This window comes from Mchenga conophoros, linkage group LG20 (assembly GCF_057382185.1).
Source record: "Mchenga conophoros isolate Kocher_MC1m ecotype Shallow Benthic linkage group LG20, M_conophoros_male_GT1.1, whole genome shotgun sequence".
NCBI classification, from domain to species: domain Eukaryota; kingdom Metazoa; phylum Chordata; class Actinopteri; order Cichliformes; family Cichlidae; genus Mchenga; species Mchenga conophoros.
In genome coordinates this window covers 35,931,534-35,947,502 of record NC_140545.1, presented here as the reverse complement: position 1 = coordinate 35,947,502, position 15,969 = coordinate 35,931,534, and the positions used below count along the sequence as shown (strand labels likewise).

The window sequence follows — 15,969 nt, the reverse complement described above, 5'->3', positions numbered from 1 at the left end:
GTCCTGAAGCCAGGAATCGAAGCACCAACCTTCCGATCAGTAGGTGACCTGCTCTACCGCCTGAGCCACAGCCGCCCAGTCAGAGAAGAGTGGAGCAGGAGGCGTGGACGGGTGCAGTGTCTGCAGTGAGCGTGTGTTCAGAGTGGAGTTGCTTCCACTGTTAAACATTATTTGGTATCAGTTTTACACAGTGAGCTGAAATGAAGATCTTAAACTTGCAGAAAAAAACCTGCTGAGTGCTCATTGATACATTTCTATTCTATCAATTAGCAGCACTCAGCAGGTTTATATTTGATGGGTAACAGTCTGAAAATCCTCTTTTTCTTTTCGTGACTGACTCTGAGGTTGTGAAAGACATGACTGCTGAGAGGACTGATGGAGAGGAAGAGGCCTGGTCCACATCATACAGATAATACTGACAGTTAACTTCTTAAGAACTGTGCAGAACAGCTTCTGATAACAACATGCAAATTTAGTCGCCATAGAAACAGCTGAACAGGAAGACAAACATGTGAAAGACACTTGTTGCTCAACAGCAGTGACTGAATACAAACAAACTCATTTTCTGTGCTGATATCAAATAGAAAAAAGCTTTTATTCTCACACTGAACAAAGAGAAAATATCTCTGCTAACAAGTGAGGTGGTAAATATTACATTCAGTGTCTGTAGAGTCGATGTGGTTGCTCTCATTAATGTAATTAAGGTTTATTAATACAGCGCTTTACAAGAACAAAAGTCACAAAGCTCTTTACAGCACAGAGTAAGATACAAGAATTCAAACAAGGTAAACAGATAGCATGCACAGGCAGGTCCAACAGTGTCACAGATCGTAGGTCCAGTGGAAGTGAGTTCAATAACTTGGAGAGATCCAGAGCTGATCCAGGTACAGCCAACAAGCACCGATCTGCTTGTTGGAGCGAATGCAGCTTTGCTCTGCACTCACTTCCACCACTGTTTGATTTAATAAGCTAAAGATTTTCTACATTATGAAAGTTTATTTCAGTAAAACATTGTCCTGTTAAACATTAAAGCATCAGTTTTAAACAGTGTCCTGACACTTTGCAGAAGCTAATCAAGGAAGCTGATCTTGCTAAACTGACACCAAGCTGAGCATGCAGTCTGAACACTTCCCCATTTTCTTCACTCGTGTGACTCTGAAGTTGTGAAAGACAAGAAGTTTTTCTTTTTTTAAAGAATTATTTCAAGACTTTAGATTTAGCAAAGAACTGTGTGTGTACATGGTACATGACAGGAAGAAAGTTTTTTAACTCCTCGAATGACTGAAGGAGAGGAAAAGCTCTGATCCTGAAAATGTTTTCAGTAAACTTAAGAACTGTGCAGATCAGCTGTCTGACAGATTTCCCTGCATCTTCACTGAGTCACTTTACTGCCACAGGATCACTGATTGGACCTGTGCTCAACTTCAAAACACCAAAATCCCTCAGTGACCATAATTTACAAAGCTATGACATCACAGCATCTGACCAATCACACGCTGTCACCGTCCTGTTGTTACATTAAAATAAAATCCCATTCAAACAGATTTTAGTGTGAATCAGATTATTTACACTGAAAGCTTCCTTTGGTCCCTTCACAGAGAAACGTGGCAGCAGCAGCTTGAAGCTAAGCTACACTCGAGTACAGCGAATCATCTCTGACATCAGAGCTCACATGGACCTGAGGCACAGAGTAGATAACTTCACCAGTGTTACCACTCGAGGCTCCGTCAGGAGAGCCAAAAGTCCTCTTGGAAAAATTCACCTCAGAGTAGGTGAGTTTGCTTGAGTCGTCTTCCTCCTGAAAAAGAGAACGAGCAGAGATGAAACTGTTGATCAGCTGCCACATTTTCAATAATGTTTAGGATTGTTAACACAAACCGACTCGAAGGACGAGACGAGCAGGTGCGTCGTCAGCCCTGAGTGAGTGGGGCCGGAGCCCCGCTCTTGTAATAGAACAGTTCATTAAAGGGCCGGTGTGTTCAGGCATCTGTTTGTCACCGGGCATCACAGGTGATAAATAATGTGAGCACTGTGTGACTGATGTTATTTATTTAAGAATGAGAAATGAACCCCTCACTTGTGTGTAATTTTCCTGTTTATGTTTTGTTATGAAAAGAACATCGAGGGAACCGTTTACCCTGCCCGGGATAGGGTTACCGGGGCCCTGTCCTGGAGCCTGGCCCGGGGAGGGTGCCTGAGGGCGAGCGTCTGGTGGCCGGGCCTTAGTTCATGGGGCCCGGCCGGGCACAGCCCGAAGAGGAGACATGGGCCCATCCTCCCGCAGGCCCACCACCCGCAGGAGGCGCCATAGGGGTCGGGTGCATTGTGTGCCAGGTGGCGGCTTCTAATTTCAGTATTCTCCTCTGCCTGTTGTCTTCCACAGGCTTCTGTTTGGGGTCCTTACTGTTTCAGCACATTCTGAGCACTTTAACACACATGATGTTCAGCTGCATGTCTCTCAAACCCCAAAATGTTTCTGAGCTGCAGAGCCTGTGTACAGTAGGTGGATCACTGATAACTTTCTCCAACCTGAAGAAAAAATAGTCCCAGTTTGTGCTCCTGACAGATTTGTGTGTAAAGTAACGGAAAGTCCCTTTGACACATGTACTAAATCTATCAGAAACCATTAAGGTGACTGTTGTTAAACCCTTTTTGATCACTTAAGAAATATTACAAAGTTAAGTCCCATTGTGTCACAGTATGACTGTACTCAGTGAACGTTTCCATCCACACGTCTGCAGCAGGTCTCTGAGGTCATGTTTTTATGTTCTAGCATGCTGCTATCAGCACTGTGTGATATTTATCTTTAAACCTGCTGAACTAATAAAATTCTACTTACTAATTTCACCAAAACTGTGACGCTGTGAGTAAAGTTGATCAAACTCACCTCTGTGACAGCAGCCTGCTCGGTTTCCACAGGAGGATCTGAAAACACATCAGAGAGAATATTTTTGATGATTTAGTGCTGACAGATCTCCATCTGTGACGACCTTCACCAAAGACACTGAAGACTTTTTTCAGTGAGTGATTCAGACAACATTTCTGCCAGGCTGTGGATATAAATTCTAATTAATTTGACTTCAGTTTCATTTACAGTTGAGTCACATAACTCATCATTTGTTGGGTAAATAAAAGAATTTTCGTATTTGTGCCAAAGTATACTGCCACAGTGGATTTTAACTCAAACACAACATGTGAATAAAGTGAAGACTTTCATCACATCAGCTGTTCTGTGTTTGACCCTCCAGTTCATCTGTGGCCTTCCTGTGTGATGATGCTTCTCCCAGTGCTCGTGATGGTTTCCACCACATCTCCTCCAACATGCTGAAGCCGGTCAGAAACCTTCAGTTTTTAAAAAGTCATTTTTAAGTAGTTTTCGACCAAAACATCAGCAGGAGCCACACAGCAGATTTAATCAAGGCAGAATAGTATTTTAAGTATAAATTAACTGTAACATTAGCCACACGTGACTCCTCTGCTTTGGGCTATTTATCAATGATTAATGTGAAACTTTACATTTTCATTTGTGTAATAAAATGATTGTTTCTGGTTTGTTTTTAATTTGCTTTGCTGTCTGTAAATCACAGTCAGTTTAATGTTAGCACCTGCTGCTGTAACAGTAACTATTACATCACTTCCAGGTGTAACTGGAAGTTTAAACTGAGCAGCAGTTCACTCTCTTAACCTGAATTCAGATCTTAAGGTGGTTTTTGTTCAGTGATTTTTCTGGGTCGAGGTTGTGTTGTTGTGTTTGTCTTTTCAAAGCTTTAATTCACAAAGAATTAAATACAAACTGAGCGATGAGTGTGTCTGTCTGTGTGCTTCCTGCTGTCTCACCCTTTGGTTTAGAGGATCTTTTCTTGCAGAATATCAGCACAGACACTGATAACAGGATGATGATGAGAGCCAGAGTCAGACCCACAACCAGCAGCACATCTGCAGCAGATTGAGAAGAACAACAAGCTGAAGACATGCGTACAGTATATAGAGCTGTACAGTAAGAACTCATCACCTACAGACTGAAATAATATGAAATAGAGGTTGTGTTATTTTAGCATTTTACAGCTTCTAAAGAACATATTCACTTCAGATTGTTTGCTAATGTCACTTGTCAAACTAAATGAAAAGCATATAACAGGACACATTAAGGAGTAATTATGATAATAATTAAACCAGTTTTCACTCAGGTTATAAAGAATCTGTCAGTGTTTCTACTCTCAGACTCATAGATGGATGTACCTGCAGATGCTGCTCTTTCAGGCTGCTCAGTGCTTCCAGTCAAAGTTAATGAAGGTGTGCAGCTTCCTGTAGTCGTGGCTGATGGTCCAGCTGCTGAACAAGAGCAGAGAGGAAAGTTTGACTTATAAATGTTTGGAGCTGTGAAGAAGAAAAACACAAAGATTCAAAAATCAGCTGAGAAATCAAACGAGCCTTAAATGGATCCACTGACTGAGAAAAAACAGTTTGGAAAATTTAGTGTTAGATTAAAAAAATGCACTAAAATAGTTTAACAATGAAATAAAATATGAATGTATGTTGAAATATCAGGTTCTTGGAAACAATAAAGACATTTAGGGACATTAATGGTCACCTGTTCATTTCCAGCTCCACACTCTGATTCCTGCTCTCCATCACAGTAACTTTACAAAATTCACATTCTAAATAATCTTGTTTCTAAATAATTCTGTTTCTATGTTGAGATAAACTGAGTGCTGAGAGCAGCCTGAGCTGTTGGCTCACAGGGATCACTGTACAGACACTGAGCTCATTATTAGAAACTTTGCTCGTGTTCAACATGAACATCCACCACTGGAACAGCAGATATATGACAGGAAATAAGGAACAGCTGAACAGCTCCACTCTGACAACATTTGATTAATGTCAGTAAAAACTCACCGTCTGTGACAGTGACCTCAAAGTCTCTGGATGAACTGCTGGAAGATCCACCCAGTAAACATCTGTACCGTCCTGAGTCAGACTTGGTCAGCTGTGTGATGCTCACATACAGAACTCCTGGATCTGTATGTGAATCAAATCCAATGTTGTATCTGCCTCTCTGAGCTTTGACATCATTTGTGTCAACAAGAAGGTCGCCTCGTCCACATTTTTCCCTGCAGAACAACTTTCTGTTTCCAGGTTGTTTAAAGGAACATCCGACTGTGAGAGAGCTTCCAGTTTCTTTATCAAAGTGTTTCAGCTGATCATCGTTTCCATCCAGCAGTGCTGTTAAAGAGACAAACGATCAATAGTTACTATCTGTGCTGAAGATGATGCAGTCTGATCAGAGTAACTCCAGTTTGATCCACAGTTACACTGGGAGCTGCCCAGTTCAACCAGTCTGACAGAGGAACTGTTGAACTAAGTGAGATTTAAACGGCTTCATCATCAGACTGATTGGATTCATGAAAACCAGCTTTTATGACAAGTATAGACTCTAAACTGTGAACCCTTCATGGTTTTAAGTACATTTAAAGTCTGGATGGACGTTTGTGTTGTGAATGTGATTTTCACACATTCATTGAGGAAGAATCCATTTTGCTGTGAGGGGAACTCTTGGAAAGATCAAACCGACGACACAGAAGCAAAAACTCATCAAAGAAAATCAAAGTTACATCAGAAAATCTTCTTTCATTCATCAGCGTCTGTTCTGACATCAACATTTCATTCACATCATTATCAGCTGACACACTCACTAATATTCACACACACTCGTGTCCCAGCTGCAGTTCATCGGTTACTTAGAGGAGTCCAAATGTAACCAACAGTTGACAGAAGAACAAACTTCAGCTTCTTTAAACCGTCAGCAGCTGTCAGTGAAACTCAAACTTTGCTTCAGGAACAGAAACTAAACATTTCCACAGCTGAAACAGAAACTCACCTTCAGCAACAACGATCACAAACTGTGTGAGTGAAGCTGATGATGAAGATCCAGCCAAACCACAGCTGTACTGTCCAGAGTCAGACTCAGTCAGCTTTGAGATGCTCACATATAAAACATAAACTGATTTTATTTCATATTCAATGCTGTATCTGCCTGTTTGAGCTCTGACATCAGTTGTATTAATGAGAATGTTTTCTCCTTCACATTCTTCTCTGCAGAACATCTTCCATGTTCCTGGAGAATTAAAGGAGAATCCAGCTTCCAAATCTCCTCCAATGACTCCATAGTGAAGAATCTGAGCATCGGTGACTTCAGGGTTTCCATCCTGCAGAGCTGTTGGAAACATGAACCATCAACAGTTACTGTTTGTACTTCCTGTAAGAAGCTGCAGTCTGATCACAACATTCACACACAGACACACTGAGACTAAAGTCTGAATAACAACAATGATTCATGTCAAATACATTTTATTGTCTAAAGTGGTGGAAAATCTTCTTCCAGTCGACACGACTCAAAATATATCTGAACATGTTTCCTATGCATGAATAAAATGACAATAAAAGATGAAGATAAACAAAACATGTAAATGACTCATAACTCCTCTGTGTGGTACTTGTAGTAATTATATGTTGAGAGATTGAAGCAACAGCTCAACATGCAAGTTTTTCATGTGTTTCATCCACAGGAAGTGATGTCATCATTTAGTTTAAATGTACTGCTGGTGTCAAAGTTCATGAAGCAACAACAAAACCAGTGATGAAGTTTTTATTTGTTGTAACTCTGTTTTACTGAGTAAATGAAATAATCTGATGATTGAAAGCAGCAGTTTTTCCCCTTTATATCACTGACTACAGTTTGTTTGAGGAAGTAACAAATACTTGCAATGAACGACATGTTATTGAGTAATTTATGACTCTATTTTAAAGCTCTGAAGCCAAACTCAGCAGCTGATGTGAGTCAGTTACTTTATGTGAATGATTTCAGTTCATTCCAGCATTTAAACTCTGTGCAGTCGTATTTCTGTTCAGCTCCAACAGGACAAACAGGAAGAATTAGCAAATAACTTTTCACACAACTCTGGGTTTGAAGATGCTGACAGATTTCACTCACGTCTCTCACAGGTTTATATTTGTCTGCAGGAAGTGATGTCATTTTGTCAAATCTATATGCACTGTGGGAGTGAACTGTGAATAGTCACAGTGAAGAAACATGAACATGTAACAGTAAAAGCAACAAAATGTGTTTTTGTCTTTCAAAGAAAAATTCATTGACTTGATCAACAAGTTTGTATTTTCAAATAATAACTGAAAGTATCAGGTGGAGTTTTTACTTTGATATTACAGGTTATTTTGAGGACGTAACAAACACTTGTAAGAAACCATCTTTGAAAGGACGAATCCTAAAGCCAAAGTGAGCAGCAACATGTCCATGAATGTCTCACTGTGATGGTTTCTTCTGTCCATACTGGCCACAAACACATCCATGAAATCATGAATAAAAGCAGTTTGAATGGAAGAAGCGTCCATGAAAGTGACTCATAGCTGACTCTGATCATCATGTTTAACAACAGAAACATGTTGAAGAAGGAGAGTGACAGAAAGAACAAGTGAATGTACTCACAAAGGAAGAAGCAGCAGATCAGAGTGTGACGGACTTTCATGATGAGGCTCTGATGGTTCACTGCTGCCTCTCTTCTTCTTCACTGGAAACCAGGAACTTGTGACGCCTCACTTCTCTAACTGAAGGAGTCCCTCCTCCAAACACCACAGCACCTCTACACTCCTCCCCTCTGCATCCGTCTGTGAGTCTGCTGCAGGGCCTCAGGCTTCCTCCTTATATTTATAGTATTATGTGCAAAGTGGAAATACAATGATGACACTTGACTCTGTTAAATTCAGCACAGTGACCAAAACCTCCAACAATGATCATCATTCATCATGAAATCATTTCTCTTTCTGTATCTGAAGAACTTTAGTTTGGGATCATTTAGAAAAACAGTTTGGGTCAAATGTTAGAAAAGAGTCAGACTTTCTTTCTTCTCACAGTTTGTTTAACATGAGTTTCAAATCTTTGAACATTTAAATACATCTATGAACAGAATATGAAAGAACAACAGTTCTGATATTATATCAAACATTTCAATCACCTTGTGGTTCAAAGTGGTATTACATGGCAGCCTCATGTAATACCACTTTGAACCACAAGGTGACGCACGAGTCAGTGTAGCATCCAGTACGTCCTCAGTCCGACATGAGACATCCCAACATTATTCCAGTTAGCTCAATATTCCAGTTCCAGGAATGCAGGAATGTTATTGTCACACTCAGCCAACTGATCCTCCTGAGACCCAGAAAAAAAATCTTTTGACAGAGTAAAGTTTAATATTAAACAAATTAAATAAATAAATCAGCTGTAATCTGATATTTGTGACCTACCGGAGACTGAGAGAGAGCAACTTGTGTTTTTGGAAACATTTGAAGTGTTGCTGAATTCCAGTGTAAGGCTGAGGGTTTATCCTCGTCAGTGTTCGCATTATGTTCCACGGTTGATGTACCTGATGTTTGTTCCAGAACCACGCCCACTGTTACACACTCTGAATGAGGCAATAAAGGGAATCATCTTCCTATTGCTGCCTGGCTTCATTCTGTTAAAGACTTTATTCTTTCCCCCTGAAAGGAGACCTCACTGTGATGGTTACGTTGATGGACTGTCTAATCTTGAACAATTTGTCTCAACTTATTGAACTGGCCATAATTAGGAGCCAGCAAATTGTGACCAGGTTATCTGAATCATGCTAAAAATACAGATACACTGAAAAGTGTTTAAGTTACGACTGCCTCTAGAAATGAACGCCTCCTGTTGTTTGTGCGCTCGGATTTTCTTTCCCTAAAAGCAGACGGCCTGTTTTCTGTTTGATGTAATCAGAGGACTACCTGCTTGGTGTTTGTAGGCAACTGTCCCAGGTTCATGTTTCATGGTAAAAAAACGTTTCAATGGTATTTCAGTATGATTATAACTGAACTGATCATGACAGGAGACCTACAGTTTAATGTTGTTTAAGCACACATGTTATGAATTTTATAAATCAACAGGATGAAGGAACAAATCAAACTCATTCGAAATATTCTACAAGCTCTCGCATTTCTCAACATTGTTACCTTCAGACTAATGTATGACGATGGAGCTCTTTCTCAGTGTGAGACAAAGTTCCCAGACAGGTCCAGCCCACTGTCCTTACTCTGATTTCACAACAACTATTATGGAATCAAAAACCTCAAAGTGCTGACTGACTGCTAAATACATCTGTAAAATCTGTCATATAATTTCTTTTATTTGCATCAGTGTGAAGGGAACGTCTCTGTATGTAATGAGCCTGTCTGCAGCCAGCAGCCGCCTGTGTACTGTGTGCTGAATCACTCCACCCTGTCTTTCTGTAGGCCTGTTTGTGTGGCAGGTCTCATGTACTGGAGGGTTAGTGCAGCTGGATTTCCACCAGTGACACTGACAACATCTGGCTGGTTCCCCTCCCTGAGACACTTTTTGAGTTTTGCTTTGGGTTCTTGAATCAAACAGCACTGTGTGCAGCATTTCTTCACCCACACACTCATTTACTGCTGATTATACTGACTAGACCCACCATGGTTATCACTCTATCCAATGGCTGTTAATAGCAGTTATCACTCCCAAGTATGGCTCAGATTGGCCCTCCTGTTCTGCAGCTTCACCCCAGCACAGTCTATCCTCCAGTTCCTGGGGCTTCTCCTGAACCTGCTCCTTCACCCATCCCTGTTCCCGGGGTGAGAGCGACCAGGGCCCGCCCCTGCACCCGCGCCAGTTCCTCAGGTGGGGACAGCTGTAGGGCTGCAGCTATTGATTATTTTAGTAATGGAGTAATTATTTTTAAAATGTGCTGTTCAAATGAAGCTGGCTTGACTTGAATATTAATACTGAGTTGACAGAATCCACGTGTATTGCATAAAGACACATAAAAAGTAAAGACTTTATATCCATGTATCTGATAACAGGAGTTCTAAACTAAAACTCCTCCAGGTGACGGTGTCACGGCAGCTGCCCTGGAGTAAAACACAAACACAAGATTAGAGCCTGACGTCGGGGCGGTGAGGTGATGTCAGGCACTGCTGCCCAGATTAAAGTCTCCAGGTTCAAGAGTCTTGGTCAGCTGGGGTCTTTCTGTGACATTCATGTGCTCTCCCACGGTCCAATGAGACGGTTGTCAGGTTGTGCCCAAAACATATAGGTGTGTATATGAGAGAGTGTGGTTTCTGTCCTTTCTGACTTGCGACCTGTGCAGGTGGACCCGCCTCTCTCCCTGTGACAGCTGGGACAGACTCCACCCCTGTGACCCTCAGCTGAATAAGCAGTTAACAAAAATGATCCACAGAAATTCCTCCGTTTGCAGTTCAGTAGGTAACGTGCTCATCACATCCACTGCTTGTGTTGTTGTTGTAAGTTAGGGTAACTGGAACAGCTGTTCTTTCACAGACTGGACCCCACATCAGCTCCCTACTCCATCCTGTAGTACAAACTGGTGTGACACCAAAGTCTGTTCCATACAAATAATCTGATTCAATACAAACACCAACATAGTGCTGACCTAAAGAACACCAAAAGTCACAGGAACGCTGTGGAAATGTGGGATTTGCAGCAGGACTGATGTGGATTACAAAGTGAAGGCAGACTTATGATGTTTCAACCACTGTAATAATAATAGAATAAGAACACCATCCTTGTAGCTGCTGCGTATGCTAAGGTTTTATATGGTTTGCTGTTAGCTCTGTGTGGCTAACCAGCTGATTAACTTCAGTTATGTCTGATGCAGATCCATCAAGTGATTCCAAATGAACATTTAATGCAATGGATTCACTTAAAACGCTCAAATAAAATAGAAGAATCCAAAGTTGTCTCTGTTTAGGGTTGAGTAAAATATGAAATCTATAACATTTAATTATTTTTCTTAGTGTACAAAAAACAGACTGATCAGGGGAAGGTAATGTGTTTTGTTGTTTTTAATAACATGTACATAATATTGGCAGTTTCATGATACTGAGGGGAGCGACTGTTTCTGTCCAGGGTGGGAGGGGTCAGAAGACATTTTTCGTGTCAGTCTCGGGGTCCTGGAGGTGTCGAGGTGTTGGAGAGAAGGAAGACTGCAGACACCTTCTCAGACAAATGGATGACACGCTGCAGCAGAAAGACTTCACAGTGTCCACGGGGCACTCGTGTAGGATGATGGGGGCTGGTGGGGCTGGTTCCTCCTGCAGTTCCAGCAGCTGCAGTTCCTCTAACAGCCACTTGAAGCTGACTCTGAAGTGAGTCAATATTTACAGTTTTCAGGGTTTGTGTTCAAACTTTAAACCTGAGGCACTGAAACAAACCCAGGTGTGAATCCAGAGAGTCTCATGTGTGGTGTGTGAGTGTAGAGTAGGTCTGGTCCTGGTCCCTGCCGGCTGGATCGAGGCTCTGGTAGGTCGAGTCTTCACGTGTAGAACCTGGAGTAAAGTTCTCGTAGTGGACGTCCTGAAACAGAGACAAACTGTCTTCTTCACATAAAAAGAAGAGACTCTGACTTGGTTAAATCATTTGTGCTGGTAAATATTTCCACGTTGCCTCGTTGAACCTCTCAGACAACAGTGTCTCTGTTTGTTGTTGGAGTCTCCGTCTGGGCGGCCATTTTTGTCACCTACCTGTTTGAATTCACCTTCTTGGACTGTAATTTCTGGAACAGTCTACAAACTGAACCATCACACTGTGACTGCTTTATTTCTTTGTTACAGTAGCAGTCTGTCAACAGTGAGAGGAACCAAAGAGAAAGAAAGTCACCTCCATGTTTGTGCCCTCTGAGTTTCCTCTGGTCCTCAACCCTGTGGAACAAACAAAGGATGTTCCTCTGTTAGAGGGAACAATCATTCAAAGTGCACGTGAGGCTGAAGATCACTGCTGCCCCTCCCGTTCTTTCATCCTGCTTAGTTGGACTTTATTAGGCTTCATTTTAGACTTTGCCTTCAGAATCAAAGACTCACATTTGCTCGAGTCTCCTCCTGTGTACTGAAGAAGTGATCCACAATAATTATACTATTTTACAGTTTTCATATATTTTTCCTGTTTTTACTTCACACGTCTGAAGCAGAGAACATCTGGATCTGATCCTGCTGACAGTGTCCAGAGTTCATGTGTGACACAGTTTAGGATTCAGTTACTTCCAGTGTTTAACATCATCTCTACAAGTCACTCCACTCTCCTCTTAGAGCCCAAAGTGGACAAGCAGGATGAAAAATTTTGATGTTTGACTGCAGCTGTTTGAACAGACTTCAAGTGAAGTGAAAAAAGAGTTTTTGGTTAGAAACGAGACGTTCTGTGTGTTTCTGTGTCTCTGTTGTCTTACCTCTGCTGCTCTTCCTCTTGATGCAGATTATTAGAACAGTCAGTGATGAGAGGATGATGATGATGAGCAGAGAGATGATTACATACAGCAGCACACCTGTGACAGCAGAACAAGCTTGTTTTACATATTGATTGATGAGTTGCACATGTAGTGAAATAACAGACGTGAAACGAATAAACAAACAGATAAAAGTTCTACATGAACAAGAGGAGCTCACAGAGAATTTAGAAAAAGAAAACGAGTTTGGCACAACGTCACACTCACATCATACTTCTGATTAGAAAAGCTGCCACACAGGACAGGCTGATTAAAAACATACTGTCTTCTCTCATAGATGGATGTACCTGCAGATGCTGCTCTTTCAGGCTGCTCAGTGCTTCCAGTCAAAGTTAATGAAGGTGTGCAGCTTCCTGTAGTTGTGGCTGATGGTCCAGCTGCTGAACAAGAGCAGAGAGGAAAGTTTGACTTATAAATGTTTGGAGCTGTGAAGAAGAAAAACACAAAGATTCAAAAATCAGCTGAGAAATCAAACGAGCCTTAAATGGATCCACTGACTGAGAAAAAAAACAGTTTGGAAAATTTAGTTTTAGATTAAAAAAATGCACTAAAATAGTTTAACAATGAAATAAAATATGAATGTATGTTGAAATATCAGGTTCTTGGAAACAATAAAGACATTTAGGGACATTAATGGTCACCTGTTCATTTCCAGCTCCACACTCTGATTCCTGCTCTCCATCACAGTAACTTTACAAAGTTCACATTCTAAATAATCTTGTTTCTAAATAATTCTGTTTCTATGTTGAGATAAACTGAGTGCTGAGAGCAGCCTGAGCTGTTGGCTCACAGGGATCACTGTACAGACACTGAGCTCATTATTAGAAACTTTGCTCGTGTTCAACATGAACATCCACCACTGGAACAGCAGATATATGACAGGAAATAAGGAACAGCTGAACAGCTCCACTCTGACAACATTTGATTAATGTCAGTAAAAACTCACCGTCTGTGACAGTGACCTCAAAGTCTGTGGATGAACTGCTGGAAGATCCACCCAGGTAACATCTGTACCGTCCTGAGTCAGACTTGGTCAGCTGTGTGATGCTCACATACAGAACTCCTGAAGCATATCTAATGTTGTATCTGCCTCTCTGAGCTCTGTTATCATTTGTGTCAACAAGAGTGTTGTGTCCTCCACACTCTCCTCTGCAGAACAACTTTGTGTCTCCAGGTTGTTTAAAGGAACATCCGACTGTGAGAGAGCTTCCAGTTTCTTTATCAAAGTGTTTCAGCTGATCATCGTTTCCATCCAGCAGTGCTGTTAAAGAGACAAACGATCAATAGTTACTATCTGTGCTGAAGATGATGCAGTCTGATCACAATAACTCCAGTTTGATCCACAGTTACACTGGGAGCTGCCCAGTTCAACCAGTCTGACAGAGGAACTGTTGGACTAAGTGAGATTTAAACGGCTTCATCATCAGACTGATTGGATTCATGAAAACCAGCTTTTATGACAAGTATAGACTCTAAACTGTGAACCCTTCATGGTTTTAAGTACATTTAAAGTCTGGATGGACGTTTGTGTTGTGAATGTGATTGTCACACATTCATTGAGGAAGAATCCATTTTACTGTGAGGGGAACTCTTGGAAAGATCAAACCGACGACACAGAAGCAAAAACTCATCAAAGAAAATCAAAGTTACATCAGAAAATCTTCTTTCATTCATCAGCGTCTGTTTCTGACATCAACATTTCATTCACATCATTATCAGCTGACACACTCACTAATATTCACACACACTCGTGTCCCAGCTGCAGTTCATCGGTTACTTAGAGGAGTCCAAATGTAACCAACAGTTTACAGAAGAACAAACTTCAGCTTCTTTAAACCGTCAGCAGCTGTCAGTGAAACTCAAACTTTGCTTCAGGAACAGAAACTAAACATTTCCACAGCTGAAACAGAAACTCACCTTCAGCAACAACGATCACAAACTGTGTGAGTGAAGCTGATGATGAAGATCCAGCCAAACCACAGCTGTACTGTCCAGAGTCAGACTCAGTCAGCTTTGAGATGCTCACAGATAAAACATAAACTGATTTTATTTCATATTCAATGCTGTATCTGCCTGTTTGAGCTCTGACATCAGTTGTATTACAGTTTTTTCTGATTGCTTAAGCACATTTTTTGTAACTATTGGCTAATTTTGCAAAACTCTTCACACAAATAAGAAAACCTGTCACCCAATCATCAAAACATTGTAGTTCTCTTGCAAAAGCAAACACAGCTAGATTAACTCTTCACACCTTCGTAAAAATGGTGTTTCCGTATCAAACAGTGCACACAAGCCATCATCTACTAAGCACACAATGCGCCAACTGCACACTGATGGTATGAATACAAAACACATCTGGCTTTTGCTTTCTCTGTGCACAAGGTAGGCTATGTCAGTTTGAGCTCATACTTCTGTCATAGATCCATAAGCATAGAGGGATCCAAACTTCAAGTACTGCTGTTTATTCAAACACATCAAAACAAACACAAGTGTTTATTTCCAAGTATAGGATTATTTGCAGTCGCCATAATGACTATATGGGTTACGTGGTCTGCAGTGAACATGCTTCCTCTGCCCCCTCCTCGTCTTCCTCTTGCTCCTCCTTGTCCTTGTCGTCCTCTTCATCCTACTTCTTCACCTCCACGTCCTCTTCCTCGGCCTCCTCTACTTCTCACTCTTTCTGCTCCCACCATTGTACTCCGCACACACAGCTTACCTGTATTATAGTGCTTAGGCTGATTGCAAAGTGAACTAATTATCTAAGAAAGTTTTCACATGTGAAAGTGTGCCAGACAGTTGGCAAATTAGAGTTAATGATAGCCATACATGTGTATACTTTTGCTAGGAGTGTGTTGGAAATTTGGAAATTGAGTGTTGTGCAGTGAATTGTGCCTACAGTTTAGCAAAGTGTGTGTTACAAAATTGCAAACTGAGTGCAAAGCAGTTTTTGTGCTTTTAGTTTTGCAAACTCAGTGAGTGGTTTTGCTATAAGTCTGAATGGTTTTAGAGATTGTGCTACAGGAATCACAGTTAGTGTTTAGGCATTCGGTAAAAACTGTAATGAGAATGTTTTCTCCTTCACATTCTTCTCTGCAGAACATCTTCCATGTTCCTGGAGACTCAAAGGAGAATCCAGCTTTCAAATCTCCTCCAATGACTCCATAGTGAAGAATCTGAGCATCGGTGACTTCAGGGTTTCCCTCCTGCAGAGCTGTTGGAAACATGAACCATCAATAGTTACTGTTTGTACTTCCTGTAAGAAGCTGCAGTCTGATCACAACATTCACACACAGACACACTGAGACTAAAGTCTGAATAACAACAATGATTCATGTCAAATACATTTTATTGTCTAAAGTGGTGGAAAATCTTCTTCCAGTCGACACGACTCAAAATATATCTGAACATGTTTCCTATGCATGAATAAAATGACAATAAAAGATGAAGATAAACAAAACATGTAAATGACTCATAACTCCTCTGTGTGGTACTTGTAGTAATTATATGTTGAGAGATTGAAGCAACAGCTCAACATGCAAGTTTTTCACGTGTTTCATCCACAGGAAGTGATGTCATCATTTAGTTTAAATGTACTGCTGGTGTCAAAGTTCATGAAGCAACAACAAAA

General features: G+C 41.0%; 2 protein-coding genes across 3 annotated transcripts; both read right to left on the bottom strand.

Annotated features, from left to right (window-relative positions):
* Window positions 1-576: 576 nt before the first annotated feature.
* Window positions 577-7,618, bottom strand: LOC146551330 (polymeric immunoglobulin receptor-like). Of its 2 annotated transcripts, none has more exons than XM_085258770.1 (7): window positions 7,502-7,618; window positions 5,879-6,214; window positions 4,897-5,223; window positions 4,240-4,332; window positions 3,838-3,936; window positions 2,888-2,925; window positions 577-1,798 (listed from the first exon to the last, which is right to left on the bottom strand). In XM_085258770.1, the coding sequence occupies exons 1-7, from the start codon at window positions 7,539-7,541 to the stop codon at window positions 1,625-1,627; spliced, it is 1,107 nt and encodes a 368-aa protein (XP_085114896.1). In that variant the 5' UTR covers window positions 7,542-7,618; the 3' UTR covers window positions 577-1,624. The 2 variants fall into 2 exon arrangements, with proteins under 2 accessions (XP_085114896.1, XP_085114897.1); XM_085258771.1 differs by having other exon boundaries at window positions 4,240-4,329.
* A 3,284-nt stretch (window positions 7,619-10,902) lies between these two features.
* Window positions 10,903-15,449, bottom strand: LOC146551329 (uncharacterized). Its single transcript, XM_085261027.1, has 7 exons — window positions 15,424-15,449; window positions 14,259-14,425; window positions 13,288-13,602; window positions 12,629-12,721; window positions 12,285-12,380; window positions 11,723-11,763; window positions 10,903-11,419 (listed from the first exon to the last, which is right to left on the bottom strand). Exons 1-7 carry the CDS (start codon window positions 15,447-15,449, stop codon window positions 11,300-11,302), a joined length of 858 nt encoding a protein of 285 aa, XP_085117153.1. The 3' UTR covers window positions 10,903-11,299.
* Window positions 15,450-15,969: the final 520 nt, after the last annotated feature.